Source organism: Crocodylus porosus, unplaced genomic scaffold (assembly GCF_001723895.1).
Source record: "Crocodylus porosus isolate Cpor-Errol unplaced genomic scaffold, CroPor_comp1, whole genome shotgun sequence".
In the NCBI taxonomy this organism is placed as follows: Eukaryota; Metazoa; Chordata; order Crocodylia; family Crocodylidae; genus Crocodylus; species Crocodylus porosus.
In genome coordinates, this window is record NW_017728909.1 from 6,284,951 (window position 1) to 6,311,976 (window position 27,026).

Sequence of the window (27,026 nt, forward strand, 5' to 3'; positions counted from 1 at the left end):
TTTTCCCCCTCAAACCACTGAATCATTTCATTGTGTTTTATAGATGGCTTTACTTAATCTCACAGTGCAGTATGGTGAATTGGAAAATTTAACTTTATTAAAAACCATGGTTTACTGAACTGAATGGCTCAAGGGATGGTTAATGGGTTATAAAATCTTTTTTTACCATTTGTGTTCTTGGCTCAGATCCATCCCTGAATGGTAGCTGCTGAAAGCAGTTTCCATCTGATAGCTGTTTTTAGCCACTTAACTGCTATTCCACCTGTCACTAAAGAACCTTCAAGGTGCAGCTCCTAGGTCTAACTCATGACACTTTCTGTAAAGTGCCATGAGTTAGACCAATCCACCTGAGCAAACAGATATTAGCTGTTGGGTAAGGAGGGTGGGAGATCAAACTCTCTATTTTGGAGCTGATCCAGGGAATGAAGCTTGTGAGATGTGGCTTCTTCCCCTAACTCTGTCCCCCCTGCCTCCCTGGTCCCATGTTGATTCAAGATGGGAGGGGGAAAAGCCAGAGGACAGGTGCTGTTCTGGGGTTTTTCCAACCCCGTTAGTCGGGAGGGTGCCTGCCCCACCCTCCAGTATTGTCTGGGCAACCCCTGGAATGAGCTCCCTCTACTCCTTTCCCTTCCCCTTCTGAAAACAGTGCCAGGAGCAGCGCTGAGCTGGCAGCAGAGCCCTGCTCTGAGTGAGTGCAGACAGAAGTTAATGAAGGTGCTCTACTCTGGAGCACAGTCATCTGAATCCTCCTGCAGCGAGGGTTCAGATTTCTACGAGATCAGACCCTTTTAAAGCATCTGCAGCTATGCACTTGTGTTTAGTCCTGGCTATAGAGTGCTGTCAGGAGCCAGTTTGGGTGAAAAATTGTCACTTTTTTGTCTGTACCATCAAGATAGGCTAAGCCCTGAATTGCTTTCTATTAAAGGATAAAGTTCATTCTTTCAGGTGCAAGTTGTAATGTGGTGACACCTACACAAGTGCTGCTCCTGATATGAGTAGAGGATTTTGTTTTCCTCTGCTGCTCAGATGCCCAGTTGAACAGTTTGCTGCTCAGTCTGCTGTGCTGAAGAGCTCCTGTCATTTTGCAAGTTGAGTCCTTTTATGCTGCTTTCTGTTAGTGTTACTTATATGGTAATATACCTGGAGTCTGTTATGACTTCGCAGACAATCTGATGCACAGTGTATCTAAATGGTGGGATATGTAGGAAAAATATAAACCTGCCACTATGTTTTACAAGAAAATCCTTTGCTACATCACAGGCCAGTGCTTTGCTTCAGACCAGTCACAGATGAAATCTTGATCCACCTGCCTTAACAATTATCAGAAGTAATTGCTCTACACAGCCAGAAGCAGGGGAGACACCATGATCAACCAGGTGGTTTTCTCAGGGTGAAGGCTGTGCATTGCAAATGCGGCAGGCTGACCCCTGCAAGTTTGATAAATGTGGGAAACTTGACTGTATAATTTTGTGATAATGAGGGGCTGTTTGTTCTTTTTCCCTTGGCTTGCTTCTTCAGCCTTTTTGATAGGAGCAAGCATGACTAGGGAGCATCTGAATTTCAATGCCTCTGAGCTTGAGGCTTGCATGCAGAATGCCAGCCATGCATTTGGGGAGTATCTGGGGCCCAGAATGATGGGTCTGGGAGGAAGGAAACTTTCACAGAGCCACACAGACTTGAACAATTGAGCTTGATTGAAATTGGAAGCACATTCACCACCCTGGCTGGGTCCTGCTCCCTCCCTCACTGTGTGGATCTCAATTTGCCTCCCTCTTTCTCCCCTCCCTCCCCCACATGCACTTACCAGCCGGATGCTGCTCTACGGTGTCTGTGAGAGATGACTGATCAATCAAAAGTATGTGACTACCACAGTCACTATTCAGACGGGTCTGCACCTCCAGCTGAAATTTCTAAAGGGGTTCACATCTCCAGCTGAAATTTTTTAGGGCTCCACAAGTGGAAAGAAGGTTGGAAACCACTGCTCTAGAGTGCGTCTACCTGTGGATCTCTGACAAGGGGCAGAGGTTGGGTGATTCCTTGGTAACCAGATACTGGGGTTTTCTCAGCTGTGGGTTAGAGTAAGGTGATGCAGGAGCTGTATAGGATGTTGCTTCCTGGCACTTCCTGAGATGGAAGGACCTATGGATACAGAATCTTTCTGAAGCACGCAAAGATGCTGGATGCTAGAAGCCAGCCAGGTGCTCTCAAATGTGTGTATTCACTTTACACATGCACATTTGCACGATCTGTCTGAGCTGTATTGCCTTATCTTGGCACCCTGTGCAAGTAAGGGGGACAGCCGTCTGTATGAGGTGTTGGTCTCAAAAGCGCAGTCAGGTGTATAATATTACTTCACCTCCTTTGGCAAAACTATACTGCATTTAAAAAAAAAAAAAAAAGCATGATGGGGCAAATAGGGATGCTTTGTGGAGAAATGCAGGCTGGAGCAGGGAAATGTGCCAAGGGAAGACAGGTCTGGAGAACATCTGAATAGGACATGTGAGCTTACAGAAGCCCTTCTGGATGACTAACTCATTAGCAGCCTGCGTCTGCTGGAGAACCAGGGCTGAGGAGCAATCTCATAGGCCAGGTTGTATTTTATTTTTTACGGCCTTTTAGTGAATTTTCAAGGCTGAGGTTATAAACCCATGAAAATGGGATTTATAATGGGAGTGTAGACGTGTCTTTTAACGTAATGCTGCTAATGGATATTACTATAGCACAGTATAGTCAACTTTTAAATCTGCTTTACATAAAGACTGTAATTTTTGCAGTGGAATATGCTTTCCTTATTTCTTTCATCAGCTTCGTTTTGGGATATTTTTTTGTTCTATGCCAACCACAGGCAAGCAGGGGTGTTGGTTAACCCACAGGAACGTACTGCTTTGCTCCTCTCTGCATGGGTGCTGTATTTGGCCTTGACAAGCAGTACAGCTACCTGTCTAGTTAGAAATTCATGGTGCCACAGCTTGCTGCCTTTGCTCTGTACCTATATTTTGCAGGGAGGTTCAGGGGCAGCTTCGCTTCCTGTTTCAGGGGGTTGTGGGAAGTGGCTTCACACGGTGTAAGGTCCTAGATTTTTAGAGGATAAGAACGAGTAAAGAGAAAATGATTATAGCTAGTGTTCTGTGAGATGAGGAAACTACAGAGAGAGGAGAGCTATTTGCTGTTGGTTTTATAAGGAGTGTACACTCCTAGATTTACATGTTGGAGTGACCCTTTACCTTTGAAGAACAAAGATACTACTGGTTCTCTCTAAAAACTGAGCTGTAGGTGGCAAGGTAATTCTGAATTGTTTTTAAATCAGGGAAGGGAAGGCTTGGAGTAGAGGGTCCGTGTAGGTAGGTCCTATGGGAGCAGCAACCTGTTTGGACCTGGGAGGCAGGCACAGGGGTAGGAGGAGGGAAGAGGTGGAGCCCTTTGTTGTTGCTCTGAATGTGGTTTACAAAACAGGGTTAGTAGTGGGCTTTGTTCTGCTTTATCTGATGCCAGAGATGGGTTTATGGTTGATCACAGGATGAAACTGCAAGCAGGCAGATTACGAGCAGGATGCTAAACATGGACAGATTGGGGCACAGGAGTGACTCACTTTGCTCCTCGCTGAATGCAGCCACCTGTAGGGTAGAGGACTGCTGCCAGACAAGTTACTCAAATACAGCAGGCTACAATAGCCTTCTGCAGCACTTTGTGCTCGTGTAGAAAGGTGCAGCAGTTCGTGACGTCAGAATCTTTACTTTTTTTCCCGCCATTCTGTTTGTGGTAATCCTACAGAAAACTTTCCTTTGCACCATCTTGTGCAGATCAAGACAAATGCCCCCTTGCAGCTTTTGCCTTAAGTCCATGTGTAGAGTGGAGGTGTTAAGATGAATAGAATTAGGTGCAATGCCATGAAGAAAATGCATGCCTCTTTCCCCCCTTTCTACTAGGAAAACTGCTGTTCTGATAGTATATGTATAGCTCCATTAACATCTAAAGGATCCTGCTGCTGCAGCTATTGAGCGACCCTAAAAATAATTACACGTTATACATATAAAAATCTATTGCTGTTCAGCTGCAGAGCAAATGATTTTTATGACTGCTGTTTCTTTTAACTCTTTGAGTAACTTTTAAAAGTGGCCTAAATGTTACACAGTAGACTTTGCTCTTGCAAAGAAGGGCCTGAGTTCATTTGGGGTGCAACAATCATAGAAATTAAGGGCTGGGAGGGACCTTGAAAGTTCGAGTCCAGCCCCACTGCTCTACGCAGGAATACGGCTGAGATCAAACGATCCCAGCAAGGTGTCTGTACAGCCTGCTCTTGCCAAGGTTGGGGACTGCACCACCACCTCCTCTGGAGGTCTATTCCAGATTCTGGTCATCCTTACCGTAAAGAAGCTCTTCCTTGCATCCAACCTGAAACCGTCCACCAACAGTTTATGGTCATTGCTTCTTGTCCTTCCCCGGGGCACCCTAGCGAACAGGTTTTTTTCTCAGCTCCTGATATTCACCCCTTACATACTTATAGATGGCCACCAACCCCCTCAGTCTTCTCTTCCTCAGACTGCATAGTCCCAGATCCCTTAGTCTTTCCTCATCAGGTTTGTTCTCCAGGCCCTTCGTCATGCTTGTGGCCCTTCTCCAGACCCTTTCAGGATTCTCTACATCTTTTCTGAAGTGCGGTGTCCGGAACTGGACACACACTGGGGTCTCACCAGTGCCGAGTAGAGAGGAAGTATCACTTTAGCTCTGCTCGCGATGCATCAGCTAATGCATCCCAGTATGCGAACAGCTCTGACTGCACTCTTGCACTGGTGGCTCGTGTTCATCCTGTGATCAACTATAACCCCAAGGTCCCTTTCAGCCATCGTGCTGGCCAAGACATCTCCTCCTAACCCGGGGTAGGCGATTTTGTTTTTTGGCTGGAGCGCCGAAAAAAACGCAACATCTACCTTGTAATGTGCCCGAGTGCCGGCATGCCAGAAAACAAAATTGGCGGGGGGGAGGAGTATGTGGCAGGATGCACTGCATATTAGTATATTTAATCATAAATGTTACCTTTGTGTACTTTTTTTTGTTAAGCATGTTGCAGTGAGAGAGAGAAAAAGAGAGAAGGAAGGAGAAAGAGAAGGGGAGAGAGAGAGAGGACCAGGCACATACATGTGCATACACACACAGAACCACATGTGCACAAACACGGAGAACCAGAACAGATGCATGCACGCACACATCCCGAACCAGATACATGTGTGCACACAGATGCACAGAACCAGATGCATGGGTGCAGAGAGCCGGGCTGCTGGGCCACCAGACAAAGTCTGACCCAACAATGCCCTAGGCCCGCCAGAGCCCCTGTGCTTCCCTGGGGAGCCAGCCAAGACCCTGGCCCAGAGCCTGCCTATCATCCCAACCATGCACGCACTCCACACAGCTAAGCCAGCACAGGTGCAGCGCTCCTGGCGAGGGGCAGCGCCAGCCTCATCCCAGAAGGTGGGGCTGGGCCAGTACTGGGCTTGGAGCGGGTGGGAATCGGGTGGGCTCAGCTGCAAGCCCTGCTGCAAACAGCCCAGACTCCATAGCTGGCAGCAGCTACCCAGAGCTGGGGCTGACTGCAGCTGGGAGCCTGCAAACAGCTGCATGCGTGCCTCGGAGCAGAGGGTTGGGTGGGGGGGGTGCAGAGGCAACACAACCTCAGCCTCTCCCCTGCTGATGACCAGGGATCCTGGTTTTCCATGACTAAAAAATCACAAATTCTCTAATAAAACATTGCAAATTCTCTGATTTATTTATTTTTTTTTGTTTTTGTTTTGTTTTGTTTTTAAAAATTCCAAAATCCGTGGCTAAAATTAAATACCCCTGCCCCCCAGCCCTGCTGGAAGGGGGGCCCCCAGCTGCCAGGGCTATGGGGCCATGGATCCAGGTCTGCAGCCCCCTGCCCCAAATGGAAGGCAGCGGCTGCTATAGGAGGAGCCCAAGCTGGCTCCCCCCCTGCAGCTGCTGCAGGCTTGGGCAGGGCCAGCTCCCAGTGGCAGCGTACACTCCTGGGGGGCAGGGTGGACTTGTGCCCCCAAGATCTGTGTGGCGGGGTAGGGGCAGGGCAGATGTGCATTGCCCCCATGCATGCAGAGGAAGTGTGGCCAGGGCAGCACAGAGCTTGCAGTGGGAGGCACCTCTCATGCGTGGCCCCTGTAGGGGAAATTGGATCAGCTAGTGCGTAGCACCCATACACCGGAGGGTGTGCTCATACGCCAAACAGCACTGATCTCGTCCCTTTTGCTGGCCTTGTTCCTAGCTGCAATCAATTAGGCAGAGAATGAGGGAGTGTCGGCAAGATGATTTACTTCTCTGCAGGGACATTGCTCAGTGCCCTGTAGACAAAGAGCTCCTCCGAACTGAGTTCTGTAGCGCCTTTTATACCAACAGGTCATACATATGCAAATATAGGCATACATAGGTATATATGCGCACATATCTTTGGGAAATTTCCACTTGCCTTGGGTTTTTCCACTTGGTCACAAGGTCACTGCAAAACAAGCTCCAGCTGGTTCAAACTGGTGGTGACCAGCTTTGTGAATCTGCTAGCTGGCCATCTTGCACGTGTGTTCTCATGCACATGGCTCCTCCACAAAACCCTCATAACAAGCTTTCTCTTACACCCTGCTGTATCCTGCCACACCAGTCACACATGCTGCACTCTGGAGAGCCGGGGGGGGGGTGGGCAGCAGGGTGGGGAGCACAGTGTTTGTGACCCAGGGTTTGCAGCTGGCCAGGCAGTTGGGCCGGGAGGGGGTTGGAAGTGCTCAGCTGGCTGGAAATCCCGTCATTCCCAGCCAGCTGCCAACCCCCACTTCTGGCTGGAGCGCCCAAGCTGGCTGGGGGTTGAGGGAGTGGGGAGCTTGCAGCTGGCCGGGAGCGGTGGGGGTTTCCAGCCAGCCAAGCACTCTGGCGGCGGGCAAGGAGGCTGTGAACCCCCTCCTGGTGAATGCTTGGCTGACTGCAAACCTCCCTGCACCCTCAGCCCTGATGCGCAACCCCTGAGCCCCACTTTTATGGCAGGCTCTTCTTGCTGGAGGTAAGTGTGGGTGTCGGGCCCTGCCCTTTCCCCCTCCCTTCCCCTATTGGGGAAAAGGCTTGACCAGCTACTGCGTAGCGCCCATACACCAAAGGGTGTGCTCATACACAGAAGAGCACTGGCCACATCCCGTCTTTGTGCTCGTTCCTAGCCGTGATTGATTAGGCAGAGAACGAGGGAGTGTCCGTATGCTAGTTCATTGCTCTGCAGAGGGGTTACTCAATGTCACAAAGACCGAGATCTCCCCTGACCTGAGTTTACAGCTCGGTATTTATACATTAACCGTTACATTGCATTCAGGCTTTTCTGCTTGCGTTACAAAGTTGTGAGATGCACAGAACAAGTTTGGGCTGCTTGAGACCGGTTTTGTGGCTAACATTTTTCTTACTGTCAGCAAAGGGGAAAAGGTCATCTGTTTTTCAAGGTTTGTTTGTTTGTTTGTTTGTTTGTTATGATTTTTTTTTTTCATTACACCCCTCTGGGCAGGGTTGAGGTTTTTCCTACCCCTTTTGCAAACAGCTCCTGGAGGCTAGAATTCTGCCAGCCTGCAAAGCTCTTTACAAAAGGGGGAAATCCATGGGTTTCTCTTCTAAAAGGGAAAATCCGTGTTTTTTCTCTGTTTTTTCTGTGGGGAAATGGAAAACTAGGATCCCTGTTGATGACTGGGCTCTGGAGCCCGGAGCAGCGGCTTGTAGACAGCCTGGGCTCTGGGCAGCTGCAGCAGGCAGCAGGCAGGCTGCAAACAGCTGCACCGGGCTCCATAGCTCCAGCCTTAGCTCTGTGCTGGCGGCGACTGTGCGCGCACCTTGGAGCGGACAGCAGGGAGGTTGCGCTGCCTCAGGGCCAGGTCCTATCACTGCTGTCTGCTCATAGGTGCGTGCACAGTCGCTGCCAGCACAGAGCTAATGCTGGAGCTATGGAGCCTGGTGCAGCTGTTTGCAGCCTGCCTGCTGCAACCAGCCTTGGCTGATTTTTTTTTTTTTTTTTTTCCTCTCTCTGTTGCATTCCCAGTGGCGAGTACTGTCCCATGTATACTTCCCAGGTCTCCTCAAGCCCATCTAGTGTGGCTGCCATCCTGGCTTCACATTCAGAAAAGCTGGTCTGTAGAAGCTGAACTTTAGCATGTGCATGGATTGTGAAAACTGGGGATATTGCTACTTCTGCACTGCAGCCCTTGCTTCCTAATTTTGAGGTCTTTCTGGAAGTTTATCAAGCTGTTCCTTAATTTCAGTATTACATCAGTGTAATGTTTCCCTGTTGTGACAAACTGGTGCTCTCATTTCCAGTTGAAGACAATGCAGCCAGCTGGCTGTAAACCCCCCGGGTTGAGGGGGAATATCCAGGGCCCTGATTGATGTAAGGCTGGGTGGCAGGGGTGCTGCTTGTTTTTGAAGTCCTGCTAACTTCCCATCAGGGTATTTGCAGTGCTCTGCCCTTTGCTTGATGGCTGATACTTGCAGAATTGAGTCGTAATGCAGCAGCTGTGGTGTGTTGGCCTCCACCTACTTGATGTAGCACAGGGGAATGCTTTCAAGTAGGCTGGCCAGGGCATTTTGTTTCATTGGATGGTAACAGGTAAAGTCTAATTGACTGCCACCTAAATGAATTAAACCTCATTAGAATGGGGTGTTAGGATGCCGAGTAACATCATAATCTTATTATATGTATGGGTGATTCTGCTTACTTTCCAGATTTATCCCCTCTTGGGGATGCAGGAGGGCTTAGATGAGATTTGAATGTTAATCCCTGTGCTCTGCCTTTTGGGATTTCTTATTAAACATATGGATGTTTAGATACTATGGATGAGGGCTTCTATATCTAGGAGAATGTGTTGGGAGGTTTCCACGTTTCTTCTCAGCTCACAGTAAACAATCTGTATTGAGAGGACTTCCTGCCTTCCCCCCAACCTTCCCAGGGCTGTATTTCTGTGGATACCAAGAACTCTCAGGATCTCACATGCTGATATAAATATGCAAAATCTTATTTTCAAGTCGTCTTTAATCCCCCTTGTCCAAAGCTCTCCTGAGATTTCTATTTGCACATTTCTCTGGTTTCATACCCCTGGACTGGTCCTCCTGTCGGTCCCCATGTTCTGGCCAGGAGGGTTCCTTGAACCTGTTTGTGTCTGTGACTTGTGCCAGAATAAGGCATTGTGTTCTGTGTGTTGAGACGAGCTGCACCGGTGTAAGGGTGAGAACACGCAGCCTCTGTAGGGACCTCCGACTAACAGAGAAGGTTGCAAGAGGGTCCTCTCATCTGTACATATTATAGCAGCGTAGTGTGCATGTTCCCTGCTCTTCCTGCCTTCTCCTAGAACAGCCATTTAAATTGGAGATCTTGCTCCTTAGCTTCAGGCTGCATTGGACAGCTCTGTTCCCTTGACACCATGGGAAATTAGTGTCACAAAGTTAAGGCTTCCTGCTGGAAGGGATGGGACTTAGTCTGTTAGTCCCAGAGCAAATTCCCTCAGGAACTGAAGTCCATCTGAGCCACTATTGCTTTCTGCTCCCAGTGTGAGCTTTAGCCTGACTTTTCTGACATGTGCAGGATAGTGTGTGGATTTAAAGAAAAATCCCCCAAAGCATAAACTCCCTCAACACCAAATATTCCTCTGCAGATGCCCAGGGGGAGAGGACAAGTGAACCATAGATGACGGATACACATTAGTTCAATAGTTTCATAGTTTAATAGGGTTGGAAGGGATCTGAGCAGATCATCAAGTCCGACCCCCTGCCATGGCAGGAAAGAGTACTGGGGTCAAACAACCCCGGCAAGGTGATTTATCTAGCCTCCTTTTGAAGACCCCCAGGGTAGGGTCTGGTTACTGCAGGGATGAGGATTGTATGGGAACTGAACAGAAATTTGATGCCCTTGGGGAGCCGTCAAAGTAGCAATTCCATCTCTGGTGTGTCCTATGGATCACAGCACTGCCAGGAGTCCTTGCAGTGGGGTAGCTCTGCTGAGATCAGGCACTGCAGTGTTTGGTATGGCCGGGAGCTTCCAAATCCCCTCCTTCACCTGGCTTCATTTGCCATCTGCAGTTCCTGAGTTTGGTTCGGCTTGGAAGTGGAAAGGCCAAATAGCCACTAGAAAGGCTGAGTTCATTGTAGTCCCCTTCTACTCGGTTAAAACCAGTAAACGCTGAGCAACTTGCAGGAGAGCTTGAGTGTCTGAGGAGAAAGCAGGCTGGTGGGGCAGAGGGTCATGGTCCCCTTCCAAGCTCTCCTGACAAAAGCTCCAGCCACGCAAGCCCCAAAGCAAGATGCTGCTCACAGGACGCTTGCAGATGTTTGAAATCATGAGCACTGGGCTTCACTGTAGCTGGAGCTGCCAGGTTTGAATGCAAGGGAACAGTAGCTGTTCCTGAGCAAGTCTGTTGGTGGGGAAGGAGATCATGGCAGGCTCTGGGCTGAGAAGGAAGGGGAGTGGGGGAGTGGCTGGGAGCCGCTCGGCAGTGGGGAGGTGGATTGGAGGAAGAACTGCAGAGTTCGTGCCGGAAAGGCATTTTTGGTTGGTACTCGTGTCCTGGGGAAGGGGCCAGAGCTACACTGCCACAATGTGATCAGGGCCCTTGTTGGTCCTCTGGCGTCCACCCCTAGCATGCCAACATCTTACAAGCTGGGGTTGTGGGTGTGTATGGCACTACTCAAAAATGTTGCTGACCCTGCTTCAATCGGTTACTGGGTTTGATATGCTTTTAGCCAGAATTTATTCTGGAATATATTCTGGCTTTTAACTCGGGATTCCCAAGTCTCTTCATTCCTTTGATGTCAGCAAATACTTGTGAAAAGTCTCATCCCCCTTTGTGTTGGTCCCTGACCTCTGCAACCTGCTACTGATCTTGGCTATACTGCTAAAGCAAATGAGAGAAGTTAGTGCTAATTGCTGGGGTGGGTGCCAGAAAAGGGATTTTATTTTTGCACGCCATTCATCTTGGGTTTTTGGCTTCTGTTGGTTGGTTGAGAAGTATTGGAATTAGTGTTGTGTTGGGTGGTTTTTTTTACGTTGCTGCAAACATGTTTAAGCACCTTATCTCAAATTCTTACAGTTGTGTAATGATGAAGCTATTAACAAATTAATGAAATGCTGTATTTATTTGGAAACATTTAAAAAATATGTACCTGCTTAGCTGAAATTTGAAGATCTTCGTTTCTCAAAAGACATGCTTTGCATTTAAAAGCAACCCTTTTTCATTTGCTTTTGGTTTTCAAAGTTCCTGTCTAAGGACTGGGTCAGTGCTTTTTGAAGGCCTAGCCTGAATCGTGGTCAATACAACTAAATTTGGAGTCTTTTAGATGGTTGAATATGCTGCATTTTCTCGCAGATGACATGCACAAGATATAATACACACCTTGTTTTTGAAAGGCAGAATGAAGAAGAAAAGATAATTCCTTGTAGTGAGTAACAGTAGCCAGAGAATTGAGCCTGCTTATTGTTTTGTTCCCTGCAGGTTTCAGTGGATCTTATTTTTGGTTTAACCTGGCAAGTAGCAGAAATTACTCTTAGCATTTTTCTCTCATATAATGTATACTTTGATTTCTAGCAGCTCTCTTTCTGGGGGGTGGGAAGCAGATGTTGTATGTGAGAAAATACTGTAGTTATGTATTCTACTATTTTTGGTTTTGTACTTGGCAGAAAACCAGCTACAGTCCCATCTAGAAATTACCTGGTTTGTGATCAAAATCAGAGTCCATAAACTGTTCATCCAGGTAGAAATCCACCCTGCTTCCATTGAAATAAATGGCTATAGCTTCCTCTAATTTCACAATACGTTCAGAGCAAGGGGCTGATCTTGGGGGAGGGAGGTGCAGGGGCATGCCTGCACCCCCCTTCAGCTGTTTAGCATGCTTGCTTGCTGCCTGCTCCCAGTTCACTGCAGGCATCTGGGTTGCCTGCAAAGTCCAAGATGTGGCTGGAGCCCCATGCTGCAGGGCATGCTAAGGAGGGGGGCCACCAAGAGGGAGCAGGTGTGGAAGAGGTGACCTACCTGCTGCTGACCCCAGATGGAGGAGAGCCCCAAGCTACTTGTGTCCTGCTCCACCTGGGGGCTACCAAGGACAGCTGGATGGGGTGCCAGGCTCAGCAGCAGCTGGCAGGTGCCTGTTCCCCATCCTTTGGTCTTCTTTTATGGGTTGGGGGCTCCAGCTGTAAGGAGAGCAGGGAGCAGATGCTGGGGGGAGGGGGCAGGGCACTGCCTGCTTGTCACTGCTGAACCTGGCACGGTCCAGCACCCCATGCAGCTGCACATCACAGGCCCCAGCTGGCGTACTGGGGGGAGCAGAGCAGGGCAGGGGCATCACGCCCACTTCAGGGACTCCAAGTCCTCAGCAGCTGCTTGTGTTGCATGATCGGCCTGTGGAGGATGGTGGCTGCAGCTGCACCTGTGGCACAAGTTGCATTTCCTGCACCTACCTCCCTCCTTTCTGAAATGGTTGGAGCCCTAGGGGGTAGATATCTCAGATCGGCATCATTTCATGATTTGTTTTCATTTTGTTTTTTTCCCAGTACACAAGGGTTTGGATTCCTGACCCTAATGAAGTCTGGAGATCAGCAGAAATTATCAAGGATTACAAAGAAGGAGACAAAAGCCTGCGCCTAAAACTCGAAGATGAAACTGTAAGTGTTATTGCCTTGGTGGCAGTTCAGAACTTAAGATTTATCCTCTGAATGAGCATGAATTACCACATGTTCTTGGCATATATTTTAGTCTCTTTAAATACATTCTCTTCCCGCTGTGTCTGATTCTCACAGAGATTTGTTCAAAAACAAGGGTTTTCTTTTTCACAACTTGCCTTCTCTGACTCGGCCCTTGAGGAAATTATGATAGTCTGTTAGTGACATCCAAATGATTTTCAAAACAGTAGGCTGTCAGAAACCCCAGGTTACAACCTTGCTGCAGGATGAATTGAAAGGAGAACATGTTTTATGATGCTTATTCAAAGCCATAAGTATCAGAAATAAAAGGGAGTGGAATACAGGAAGTGTCTGCCCAAGTAACAGCTTTTTTTCTATGCATGCTCAGTTATTAAAACCTTCTTTCCGTTTTAATGCTTGTCCTATTGTCGGTGGTACTAAGCATGACAATTATGAAACTCATTTCCTCAAAGTACTGAGGAATGGATTTCTCCAAGTCATGTTAATTTATTTCTTAGAAACTGATTGTTGCTTTCATTTTCTAGAGTACATGCATACTGAATTAGAAATAAATTGTAGTCTAAAGCTTTAAACCATTTAATGGGCTGCAGCTTGGGTCTCCTGGCACACACTTGTTTTAATATTGCCAGGGGATCTGATCCCAATAATCGTGTCTCCTGCCATTCCATATATGCATCCTGTCCTTTCTACTTTTCAGTGCAAGTGGAGACCAGTATCATGATCCTGGGCTTTCCCTTCACCAGGTAGCTGAAAGTTGGGTGCCCCCTGGTTGTCGGCCCTGGCCATGGGACCACACTGGGGTTTCAAACTAGCATATAAGTAACATAGAGAGAGGGTGTTGAATATTGCCTTCTTCCAGTCACAGCTCAATGAGATACTGATGTTCTAGGTGGGCCATTCAGTTGATGGAGCCTAGGATAAAACTTCTTGAAAGGTGTGCTTGCTGTCAAGGGTTGTAGTTTATCCAGTTTGTACAGATGTGTGGACAGATGAGGAATCAAGACTTTCCTGTCAAATCCTGGAACAGCTGAATTCATTGATTCAGGCAACATAGTGAGGCTGTGTAAAATTTTAATGGGTGTTTAATTTTGAAGCGGTTTCAACTCATTTTCAACTCAGAATAGCGAAATCGAAATGAAAGGCATCGAAACAACTTTTTGAAGTGAAATGAGGGCACTCAAAACTTTTAGAGTTTTGAAGCTGGCTTGCTTGCAGCTAAACAGAAACTAAGGAGAGGGAGGGGAAGAGTGGGGAAGGACTGCTTGGATATTGGCATCCACCTCCTGGTTTGATTCCCCACTTCTCTGTTTCCCCAGCTCTTCCCAGGGGGCACAGGCCCCCAGATCTGCGCATGGGTTTTCATAGTATCATCATAGTACTTGGGGTGGGAAGGGACCTAAACCAATCATCCAGGAGGCTCAATTAATTCCCCCAGCTCTCGGTTTTCCCCCAGCTCTTCCTGGGCAGCACAGCACCCTGTCAAGGCTGTGCTGCACCCGCGCCATGGTGCTGTTGCTGCGCAGGTGCCAAGCCCCAATCGCTGGTGTCAGAGCCAGTAATTTGCAGGACTTTTTTAAAGCTCTACAATCACCAGCTGCTGAGCATGCGGATGACACCATGCTGCTGCTGCCGGCTGGGGCCAGTGCCAGCACCCGAGTTTGCCTGGCGCAGCCTGCATTGAGCACCGGGAAAAACCCAGTGCTGGCACTGGTCCCAGGTGGCAGTGGCAGCATGCTGTCGTCCTGCACGTGGATCTGAGCGCGAGCGCCCGCTGGGCGTGGGCCCCTGGATCTGCATGCAGGGTGACAGCAGGCAGTGGCTGCTGCTGCGCAAGTGATATTAGTTTTGCTTTGAACAGTTTGAGGTGCAGTTTCACAAACACTGCTGCACCTATCTCCTTGAAATGTGGCAGCCTTCATGCCCTCAGAAGAGGCTACCATCCCTGCAACTTTCATCTGAATCGGGCAAGAAATGACAAAGCTATAGGAATTTTTGTGATCCCCCGCCCCCCCCCCCCCATTATAGCCTGTGGGCAAAATATTGAAACGCACCAAAATAGTTTCCACAAAACTGAACAGTGCTTTGAAACAGCAAAATGAAACGCTGTTCTTTCGAAACCGTGCTGTTTCACACAGCCCTACAATATGCCTTGTTTTTGTATCCAGTTAAGTGCCATGATAATGGGTTTGTTTGAAATGTTAGAAATCTGTAAATGAAATAATCCATAGACAGGTTGTTGGGAGAGTATGAGTAACGAAGAATAATTGGGTTGATAAATCTTTTTTAGCGCTGAGGAGAGCATTAAAGTCTAGGAAAGAATTGCAGGAGCAAGATGCTTTTTGGTATAAGGTTTCCTTTTTTCAGTTCTCTCCCTGCAGGAAAACCATATAGCTGTGGTGAGACCATAGCAGTGCAGTGACATATGGCGACACATCATGATGAAATGCTTTTTTTTTTTTTTTTTGTCACCGCAACAGAAATGACTAGAGAGCTTGTTAGGGATGTCGTAGTGATTTTGATGCATCAAGCTAGGTAATGGAGTGCAACTCTGGGAGGGAGCCACTAAAACCCTGAGCTGAGAATCATAGGGCAGTTGGACTAGAAAAGGTCTTGGGAAGCAATCTAGTCCAACCCCCTGCTTGACAGGACCATCCCTTTCCAAACGACCTCACACATTTTGCCTCTTGAAATACCTGGAGCTTCCAGCTCCGTTCATGTGTAGAGAGATCTGAACTACTCTGCTGAGGACATGCCCAGTCCTGTAGCTCCTAAATGCCTTGCTGGGTGAGCGATCCGGTGAGGAGGCTTACTCCTGTTGGGTGCATTGAGGATGGCAAGCACCTAGGCGCTGCTTTTGGAGGACTGGGTAGAGGTTTTGTCTGTCTTCATTCCACACAGCAGTGAATTTCACCTCATTAGCGTGCAGTGACAATAAGCCTGAAGCTGCTGGGTTTCATTAGCCTTGTCCTCTGAAACATTTGGGTTTGGTCCACGGTGATCTGGTAGGGTAGCATTTTAAGAGCTGAATCTGCCAGCATGCCAGTTTGATCTTGCTACTTTCTGCTCTAAATGGTACCGAGAAATGTATATTTTTGTAAACCCCTTCATCTCTAAACCAGCATTTCTTTCATGGATCATTTTTTGGTTGTCCTGGGGGTTGATCTGCTGCATTACTAACATGCTTAAGAGATGCCACTTCCCCAAACTGAAAATGCTTTGAGGGCTGTGTGAATAATTCATGGCTTTTGCCAACAAACTTCTGGCCCATTGCACAGCATTTTGCTGCATTACTGAACGGGAAGCTGGAGAGCAGGAATGAGACACGCCTGATTAACCTGTTGTGCAAACAACACAGTCTCTTTTCAGCCCAGTATAAACAAAGAGGGTGTTGCAGACATCCGAGTGCCGGTGTCATGAGGAAAGCAACACTTCAAGTCGAGTCTGGATAGATTTATTTACAGGGTCATAAAACCATAGAAAATAAGGACTGGAATGGACCTCAGGAGATCATCTAGTCCAACCCCTTTTCTCAAAGCAGGACCATCCCCAACTCCCTCATCCCAGCCAGGGCCTTAACCTGCAAGGATGGAGATTGTACCACCTCTGTTCCAGCCTGTTCCAGTGCTTAAGTACCCTTCTTGTGAGTTCTTCCCAATATCCAACCTCAACTTCCCTTGCTGCAACTAGAGCCCGTTATTCCTTGTTCCGTTATCTGCCCCCACTGAGAACAGTCCAGCTCCATCCTCTTTTGAACCCCTCTTCAGGGATTTGGAGGCTGCTATTAAATCCCGCCCCCCCAGTCTCTCTCCCAGACTGAATAAGCCCAGTGCCCTGGCCTGTAACCATTCTCCTTGCCCTCGAAAGGACTCTCTCCAATTTGCGTACATCCTTTTGTACGTGCAGCTGGATAAAAAATATTGTGCACCCAGGTGGAAGTGGTTCACTGACTGATTTGCCCGGGGCCAGCCCTACATACAGAACAACTGCCCCTCCCTGTCCCTTCAACCAAGGGCTTTGCCCTTCTGTTGTGTGCCTAGGGACTTTCCTGTCAGCTAAATGCAAAGGGTGGAGCCAGGGGAGTCATGCATCTTATAAACTCAATTTTCTTCCTTATTTGTAGCTGAAGAACCCCCTTTCACATTCACTCAATAGTGACATTTATTCTGACAGTCACATGGGGGGCTTCCTCCTCTTTTCTCTGCCCCTCTTGCTCTCACCAAGACCCCCCCACCCCAGCAGTCAGAGCCAGCTTTGGAGCTGCTAGCATGTACTAGCTCTTGCATCTTCCTCCTCGTGTTTCATCCTTGTAACTACTGATGAAACTACATGGAGGTCACCAATATTCATGTTCAGAATAAAAGGGTCTCTCTGGCTTGCCAGCCTACTTCTTCAGCTGCGAACTCGGCCTCCAAACTCTACCACTCATCTCTGTCCTTCCTAGACGTTTGGCATCCTTGTATTATTATTATACCCCTGTGCTCTCATTAGCACCACACCTGCAAGTCTTCCCCAGCCAACCTGCAGAGCTGCCTGCCTTTGCTTTGGACCAGTTGATGGAAGCAACGAAAACCAGCTTTCCCTTGGCTTTGCTGCCAGCTGTGGATTATTTTTGAACTATGTATTTGGTTACTGCTATTTTTGCTTCTGAGGCAGACAAACAAGAATTCCCCCAAGAACAAGTTCAATCATTTGAGATAATTGTCAAGTCTTAGCCAGGAATTATTAACTTAGATGAAATGAGCTGCTGGTCTTGTTACCCAGCCTGGAACTGGCACTAATTGGCTGCTCTTGTGGCTTGCCCCAGGAGAGATGTGAATGATTGGACAAAGATCTGTGCCTGGGTGGCTCTTCCTTCCCCTGGGGCTCTCTGGATTGGGTGATATGGGAGAAGCTTCTGTTGCTGCACTGGTCTCCAGTGCTTGTCAGTAGAGACTTTTCGTTCAGTCTTCAACATGTAGTTGAAACTGGTGAGCTACTTTTCCCCCTGAAACCAAGAGAGCACTATTTGGATAGATAGTGCAGACAAGATTTAAAAAAACAAAAAACCCCTCATTAAGATGCCCTGTGTGTGTGCGGACATGCTCATCATGTTTCGTTCTCTCAAATGCTTTAGTGTACTGTTTTCCCGGCGATGTTACTTGGGAGTCCACTCATCTTCTCTTTGAGAAGATGGGGGAAATCCTAAATGCCTGTTCCATTCTCCGACCGGGTTTCGATGGCTGTTTCCTCCTGGTACAACGAATGAATGAAGGTGAACTGCCCCTAAACTGAGATGTGGCATGATAACATTTCAGCCAAGCTCACGTAATTTTATTGGCTAACATTTGGAGCTACCTGTCCCAAATCTAGTTTTGTTGGATCTGATTTGGGGTGTGGATTTTTGCACCACAGTTAGTTTGTGTGTTGATCTGAAACCTGTCCACTTGGCTAACCTGCATATCTCTTCATTTATTGACTTCTGTCTGTCGATAGCTGCTGCTCTAAAGCAACATTTACAGAGCCAAGTCTCCTTCATAAATTCTCAACAGTCACTGTTTATGTTCATCTCTTTATTGCTGGATAACATGTATGCGTTTCTTCCTTTTGATGTTTCTCTTGTGAAATTTATTGTATATCGTGTAGGCCATTCATGTGAAGAACCAGCTGGCTAGAAGTGCCTCTTCATCTGAGCTTTGGCTAAGTATGGAATTACATGTGCAAGCATCAGAGGAAGGCATTGAATACAAAGGGATCTTTGAGGAAACTTAAGACTTCTGCTCCTGACAACTAATATGTATCCCCATGTATCTGGTTCCCTTTTTTAGGGGAATTTTCCTTGATGCTTGATTCCAGCCAATCTTTTCCTGGCAATACTTTATGCTGTCAGTATTTTTCTAGAGCAGAGAGTTGTCAAGCATCCCATGGGAATCCTGACCTGTTCACAATCCTTCTGCGGGACTGGAGATAATCTCATGAAATTTGGCTGGAGCAGTAAACATTATTTTTTCTAAAATGAGATTTGTAACTCAAGCCTGAATGCTGTAGATGGGGCTGCTGATCCTCAGGCCAGTGAACTTGCAGAGCCTAGTGGTTCTGCACCAAAGCCACAGCACCTTGGGATGCCATGAGATGCTTTTTAAGGGTGTGTACATAGTATTAGCACTGTTAGGTGGGTAAAAAGACCTATACCTGATTTATAAAATAAAACCAGAAACTTCTTCAAATAGGAATCCATAGTGCCAAAACCATTCTGACCTGTTGGGGGTCTTTTGTTTGGACTAGGGACAGAAGTTGCACACAGACAGGGTTAGGTAGTCAGAAACTGGTTTAAACCTGTAACAGAAGAGAAGTTCAGCTCACGTAAACAGAAGATCAGTTCAAAATGACTGAAACCTGGTTTTGGATAAACCTGGTTGAACCTGGTCAGATTTAACTGATTTGGGTCAAACTGGTTTATGAAGCTTCTGTTCCAGATCCCTTCCTAGTTCAAGTTTTAAATCCCAGCATGCTTTCTAGCTCTGGGCTGGGCTGTCTGCTCCAGCAGGGAAGGGTTGGCGGGGAGGGGAAGGGCGGCATGCGGGCAGGGTCTCCCACCCCCGCAAACCCCAGCTGGAATCTGGGGTCGGGGAGAGGGGTTAAACTTCCCTTCCCTTGAGGAAATGGACCCCACCTAGTGCAGTCCCAGGCTCATTTGGTGTGGGAGAGTGGAGGGGGTGGTGGAAGGATTGTCAGGTGCTGGGGGGACTAGGTGCTCTGGGGCTTCCCAACCAGGAAAGTCCACCTTTTTTTTTCCCAACGCTTGTCTTGAAAGCTATTTTGTTAATCTGCCTTCCTGTTATGGACCCTGCAGGGGTTGGGGGTGTGGGATGAGAAGAGAGGGGTTGCCAGGTGCTGGGGGGAGCTGTGCAACAACTGCTTGTGGTGCCCTGGGGACTGTTCTCCAAGACCTCTGCTTTTTCCAGCACAAGTCTTGGAAAAAGAAAATCATCTTGTCAACTTCATTTCCTTGCATCCACTCTGTGCTGTGGTCCCGGGCTCCTTTCCTGGAGGGGTTGCCAGGAGCTGGGGAGAGGCTGAGTGACCCCTGCCTGTTCTGCTTGGAGGGCTGCATGCTCCTGGCACCCCATCTTTGTTCCAGAGAGCATCTTGTCCGTTTCGTTTCCCTGCAGGACTGTGCTGCAAGGTTCCAGGTTCATCGGTGGTGGTGGTGGTGGTGGTGGTGGAAGGGGGTAGAAGGGTTGCTAGGGCCTGGACCTCCCCCCCAGGTTCATTTGGTGTGCAGGTGGAGGGTAGCCCAGTGCTGGCAGGGTTGTGCAGACCCCAGTTGTAGTGCCAGGGGAGGTAGCGTGTGGTGGTGCCCAGGGTCTGGAGCAGAGAAATTTAACTGACGAGATGGATTTCCTGGCAGAGGCTGGAAAAGCAGAGAGTTGGGTGAGAGCTGGGTGCACCCAGCCCTCCAGGTACTTCAAGCAGGCAGCCACACATACCCAGAACCTCCCTGCCCTAATGAACCTGGAACCTTGCAGCACAGGGTCCTCGGGGAAGGGAAAATAACAGTGCTTTGCAGTGCAGATGGAAAAGTGGAATTGTGGGGGGTAGGAACGGGAGCATGTAGTCTGCTGGGGACCACGAGCAGGAATTACTCATCACCCCAATTCCCTCAGCACCTGGCAAGCCCTTCAGTTACACCTCTGCTCCAAGTGCGCCTGGGATCTGCAGCACAGGGTCCCTGCAGGGCAGTGAAAAGGACAAAATAGCTTTCAGGGCAGGGGTTGAAAAGTGATGGATAGTTATTTAATTAAATATATAATTTTTAAAATTTAATTTAATTTTTTTGAGGTGGGGGCTGAGCACTCAGCCCCCTGGGAGCCATGAGCAGGGTGTCACGCAGCTCCGCCCACACTTTTCTGCTTGAAGTATCTGGCTACTCACCCCCTGCCCAGGGTCCCGGATTAGCAGGTGTTGCACGTGTAAAGATGCGATGCCCACAGGTTTCAAGAGACAGGTGCTTTAAAACAGATGTTAAGTGCACCTGGCAAATATTACACCAAGAACTTCCCAAGTTATTTCCTGTTTCTAGGTGCCTGACTGCATCTGGAAATGCCCACGGGGGAGTGGGGAGTTGACAAAGGTATTTACAGATAAAGGAAGGCAAGCCTCTTGACTTTTAATCAATGGGTTTTCTGCCCTGTTGGAAGAGAGTCAAAAACACTAGCGTATGGCCAGCCATGTTTTAATACCATGTCCGCGTTCTTCGTGGAATCCCGGGCGCTGCTGTGCGTTTTGCTGCTTCTCCTCATTTCCCTGTTTGAAGCATAGTGCATTTGAGGCCGTTTGAATAAAATCCAGCAGATTGTTCTGTCAACAGGAAGGAATACTGGATTTTCTCAAGGAATCTGAATGTGCTTGAAGGAGAATGATCCAATATGTACATTCTTATTTAAATCAATGTTTTCCTGTCTAGATGTGCTGCGATAGACATGTTACTAACACTTGTACCATCTACCATGGTTGCCCCTAAATTTTTTCCTGTTTTGTTTGAGATGATTGGGTCAGAAACCTAATGTGCTGAAACTGACCACCCATAACAAACTTCATCCTATATATACAGCGTACCCTTCATTTATTCTAATTCAATGCTGGGAAATCCCTCTATTCTTTTGGGTAAGTAGTATATGAATATTTAATATACTTCAAAAGCAGTTGTCACAAATGGGCTTAGATTCTAGTTGGGGCATTTGTGGTATTGCTGTACTGAAAAATATTTTTGAGCAGAATTATTCTTAGATATTGGGCAGTGGAGTGGGGGAGGAAGGGATTGGATGGCTTGTATTTTAACTTTTTAACTGTTGCTTTAGGTCTGTGAATATCCCATTGATCGCCAAGGCAGTCAATTGCCGTTCTTGCGGAATCCAGATATTTTGGTTGGAGAAAATGACCTGACAGCTTTAAGTTACCTCCATGAGCCAGCAGTACTGCATAACCTAAAAGTCAGATTCTTGGAATCAAACCACATATATACCTACTGTGGTGAGTATTAGTGTAGTCCCATCAAGTTTTGGTGATTTATCTTCACACTTTTTAGTTTCTTGTATGTTAAAGAGTGTGTGGATTTTAAGTTTACATGTCTCATGGGCTAGGGACAGACATTCCACACAGACTAGTTTAAGTGATCAGAAATTGGTTTAAACCTGTAGCAGAACAGATGTTCAGTGCGCATAAACAGGTTTCACAGTGGCTGAAACTGGTTTAAGATAAACTTGGCTGAATGTAGTATCAGACTTAACTGATTTGGGTTAAACTGGTTTATGCAATGTCTGTCCCAGACCCCTTGCTGGTTTAAGTTAAATTGGACTCTCTCGGCATGCTCTTTGGAGTGGGCAGGGCTCTCTGCTCCGCAACAGAGCTAGCCCCTCCCCTCCTGCTTCCTCCCTGTAGCTCCAGCAGAGACTGCAGGCATCTGCTTGGCTTCCCTCTGATTTCTCCCCCCCCCCCCACTACTCCATGCTATGAAGGGATCCCCCATCCCCTCTGCCTTACACAGACACCTCTCAGCATTAGCTAGCAGACCACGTGCTGGCTATGGTCTGTGGTGTGGGAGATGGGACAGGTTTAGGGCTCATTAGAGCTAATCAACAGGTAGTTGGTAATGTCTCTCCTTCCTTGGAACAAGTTGTTTAAGTAGAGCTTGAACTAATGAGAGATCCTTTTGTTTCACTGATGGGGTGATAAATGCTGTGTAAACCCCTGCTGGCTCCCTTGCTGACCAGTGAGGGTGGGGGGGAGAACCCCTACCTAATCAGAGCCTCCTGCCTAGGCCTGGCCATTTTCTCTACCTCAGCTCAGTATTGTGGAAGGGAAGGGAGGGCTACTTTTAGCACCCCCTGGCTTCAAGCCTGAGCTACTGCAGGCATGTGCCTGCATTTTTCTCAGTCCAGAGGGGATGTGTCTACAGTTACAAACTGAGTCAGCTTAGGCACGTTAGTCTAACTTGCAAAGCTTGAATCAATTCAGGCTTTTTGAATATCTGTCTGTAGCCATGGTCATATGTGTTTACCATGTATTCGTTTAGTTGGACAATACCTCTGAGGGTAGGTGGTGTTTTACTGATGGTGGGGGGTAGTGGCAACAGAGACATACTTGGGGTAAGTCAGTATGCTTGCAACTGTCCTTCTGTCTCTTCTCCGTACTAAAAACCCCACATATTTTCTTTAGAAGGTTAGAATACCTTAGTGTTCAATTTGAGCCTACAGAACCAAAAGGTATTTAGAGTCGAGACTTAAAATAACTATTCCTTTCTCAGGCTGTCTTAATTATTGCCACATACTTGGACCCTGATGTTTTAATATGATTTGGGAACTGTTCCTCTTGTTGCATGAGGATTCTCCATGAGTTGGTTCTTCCCTTGCTCCCCAGGGGTCAAATGACAGGTCATTTAGGCCATAATGGCATGTTCTTAAATGACTTCAGTTCCAAAGCACAGTAGAATGTCTTTGTGAAGAACCTGGGCTTGTGTGGGAAGAGGGGAGATTTTAATTCAGACCCTTTGCATTTCTTTACCATGATTTTTTGCATTTTATTTCAATTGAGCTTAGATTTTTACATCTATATCCGGCAGTTAAAAGCCACAATAAAGTCCCCTCCCATTTTCACCCCATAGAATTGCAATTATATTGGTATAGGTATTTTTTTTGAAACTCAGATAAATTCTTTCTGTAAACTACTTTGTTTGTTTTTTATTTTTTGGGGGGAGGACAAATTTCCTATCAGCCCAACTTCACATGATAGATTTATATATCCATTTGGCCAATTTTATATCCCTTTTGATAGGTGTACATGAGTTTCTCCTCTTTTCAGCAGTATAAAACTATTCTGTTCAAGATCCAAAGAAATGTTGATGTTCATATCAGAAAAGTGCCTGATTATTTTTTTTTTTTATGGAGCTTTAAAAAATGGAGGTGTATAAACTGCTGACTTTGCACTCATTCTACTTTCTGAATATTTGTGTCCCTTTGAAGGGATTGTGCTTGTTGCCATCAATCCATATGAACAGTTGCCAATCTATGAACAAGATGTCATCTATGCGTACAGCGGCCAAAACATGGGAGACATGGATCCTCACATCTTTGCAGTGGCAGAAGAAGCCTACAAGCAGATGGCCAGGTAAGTGGCATCTTGGTTCATGGGATCAGACTCAGAACTGTGACTCATGATGGGGTCTGCCAAAAATCTGTGAATTCATAGAGATCACGACAAAGCTTTCCTTCAGAGAGGAGGAAAAGCTAGGCAAGGTCTAAACCTTTTATCAGGCTCCTATAGACTATGAAGCCTACAAACATTACCATGTGACTTCTGTACTATTAAAAGGGTGTAGGACCACTTTTTCCTAACCCCATTTATACCCCCCATACTACTTTACTTGTTTTGTGAGACCTTCACCTTCTCTATCCCATTATGCAATGTGCTGTAAAAGCCTGAATACTTTCTTGTGTTCCTGGCATTTCCATAAATGAGTATTTCCGGTATATTTTAGTCTGTTGGTAACCTAACTGGCTGCTAAGTAGTGCTGTACGTGCATCATCACTCCATGCCCAGTAGACAGTTGGCTGATGATGACCTGGTAGGGCAGCCTAGTAATACATGAGGCACACAAGTACGCACAAAGCTTACATAGCTGTGGTTCAAATGGGGATTGTTCTGTGTTTGCTGCTGCTTGAGCCCACCTAAGTAGGGCACAAGGGTCACCTTGAATGACTTGGAAACAAATCAGACTTGTACTGAAAATGCTGGAGTAAATACATTTTTTGATTTTGTATTTTTGATTTATATATTTGATTTTGGGCCAGTTTGACCCAAAATTTTATTTTTTATTTTATTTTATTTTTCCTGGAATGTATTGCCTAGCCCTTCTTGAGAAGCAAAGGTTTTGTTGGACTTTCATAGAGTTATGAAAACTTCCTCTTCGTTATAATACGGCTCTGGCATCACTGCAACAAAGCAGTGAGCCTCAGATCCTGGGAGTGTGTGCAAGTCCAGTAGCTTTAAATGGATCTTCATCTACCTGCTCCAGCTCTGAAGTTGAGAAACTTGGTGTGTCTACATGTGTGCTTTTACTGTGGAGTAGACTAATCAGTCTACACATGAAGATGCAATAAATTAATTGGCTCTGCCATAGGATAGCAGTGTCTTGGACAGTACCATCTTGCGGCAGAGTACTTTACTGCACTGAAATGAAACACAGGTGTAGATGGCGACCAGAGGTGTAAATAGTGCCTGATCAGCTCAGCCAGCAGGGGCTTGCTCCACCCCAGCTCATTGCTGCTGTCCCGGGCATGCATGTAGAAACTGTGCCTGGGAGCAGTTGACTCTGGTACGAACTGCTCTGGAGCTTTAATGCATACCTTTAATTTCAAATGTAGATGCTGTTACTGAGTGGTACATAATTTGGGATTACATACCTATGCCATTAGTTTCTCTCTCTGAGGAAAGGATACATCCAAGTTTGTGTCATCATCTTTGGCCTCTAGTGGAGCATCAATGTAAAATACTGTGGTAAAGTCTGACTTAAATCCAAGGAAAGTGAATTTTAAAGCTGACAGGCTAATATAGATAGGTGCTAAATGTCTTTGGGTGCTGTTGAGACTGCTGTAAGAAGTGGGTAGTTCTCAGCATGCTGCAGGATCAGGTCCAGTGATCTTTGTTCTCTGGTATTGCTGTAAACAGTAATATTTAGATGGCTTTCCCCATGGCAGTTCCTAGTAGATTCATGGCAGTTCCTAGTAGATGGGGGTATGTTGGTGGTCTTGGGTTTCATAAACTTCCATTAGTTTTATTCCTTCAGATAGAGGAAAAACACGCATTTCACTGAAATAAGGTTCTTGCTATGTATAACAACTCTGTTGAGCACCTCTGTGATCTCTGACTTGGAAAGCAGGGTCTCTTGGGAGCCACTTGGAGGGATTATTTGTAAAATATCTTAACAGGTTTTTCTCTACAGTAGAACCGTTTTGACCTGTACTTACTGACCTGTGGTCAAAACCTGACATGAATGCCTGACACCCCTCAACATCTTTGATGATGGTAGGTGTTGCGATCATCTGTAAGGTACCATACAGTGCTGCACAAAGATGCTTGAGCTCATGTTAGAACAAGAAGTAGGACAGGAATCACCTGGTTGAGAATCCCTGGCTTAGACTCTTGAATACTTCAGTGCACTGGAAGAGTTAAATCCTTGAAGGCCACCTGAGAGAGTCCTTCCTTCTGTGGGGAAACTGCCTTCATCATATTTAAGCTTCTGTGCTTGTTCTTGCTAATTAAGCTTCTAATTTTAGGGATTTTTTTCTTCCATTCTTCGAGTCCCTGGGCTCTTGTACAGTGGGGGGTGGCGAGAGAGTCTTGGAAGCTTGTAGGGAAGGGGTGGGCAAAATGCAGCCTGCTGCCCAGATGTGGCCTGCCAGGCCATTCTGTCTGGCTCACACGGCCCCTTTAATATTCGTTTTCTAATTTTTTTTTTATTTTTTTTTATCTGCCTCTGGCTGCCTGTCATACAGCCCTTGATGGCTTGCCAAAACTCAGTAAGCAGCCCTCCACCCAAAATAATTGCCTGCCCCTGTCATAGGGTTTATAAACTTTGGGAATGCAACAAAGGGGATGGTTTCTAGAGGGAATGAAGTGGAGTACCTCTTTGGAGATGGTGATCCCTTTAGTATGTTCCTTCAGCCTGCAGAAAGAGCAGCCTCTCCTTGTAGCACTGAGAGTCCTAATTTAGCAAAGCACTTAGTCCTGGTCAGCTGAAAGCAAACACTTCCATACGCTTCCTGTTAAGCTAAATATTTGCTTGGCATGAGCATAAGCCATGTGAGTGTGTATGTAATATTGCAGACTTGTGCTGTGCAGGGGGCACAACAATGAGCATGCTCTGTCTATAGATGCTGTGACTCACTTGCTACAAGGAAAGATCTTATAAATTTATATTTTGCTTTTCAAAAACAAGGTGCTTATTATATCCTGGGGTATGTTGTTTGCTAGAAAATATGGTAACTTATAAAGCCAGCAGTTTGGATATTAACAATCTTTTAATTGTTGTTGAGCAGGACATTGGCTGCCATGGTCTTTCTGCTTGATCTGGTTGGGGATTATGTCCTGTGATTGCGTTGGGGTTGACAGTAGTTTTATTAAGAAGTTAGATTATGGATCACCTCTTTGGACCTGCTCGAGATGCATCTGTGGATGCATGACAAGGTGTGGTTGGCCTTCCTGACTGCCTCCCCACACTGCCGGCCAAGATCCTTTTCCGCCTCCGTGCTGACAAGAGCGGAGTTCCCTAACCTGTAGGTATGGTGCC

At 46.8% G+C, this 27,026-nt stretch overlaps 1 protein-coding gene across 1 annotated transcript in view; it reads left to right on the forward strand.

The window, feature by feature from the left end:
• Positions 1 to 12,547: 12,547 nt before the first annotated feature.
• LOC109307664 (unconventional myosin-Vb-like) overlaps positions 12,548 to 27,026 on the forward strand; it is a gene marked incomplete at its 5' end in the record, with an annotated part of 224,144 nt that continues 209,665 nt past the window's right edge. Inside the window, 3 exons of the mRNA XM_019531676.1 lie at positions 12,548 to 12,664; positions 21,541 to 21,712; positions 23,701 to 23,845. Of these exons, the coding sequence (XP_019387221.1) occupies positions 12,548 to 12,664; positions 21,541 to 21,712; positions 23,701 to 23,845 (434 nt within the window). The remainder of the gene's footprint in view (positions 12,665 to 21,540; positions 21,713 to 23,700; positions 23,846 to 27,026) is intronic.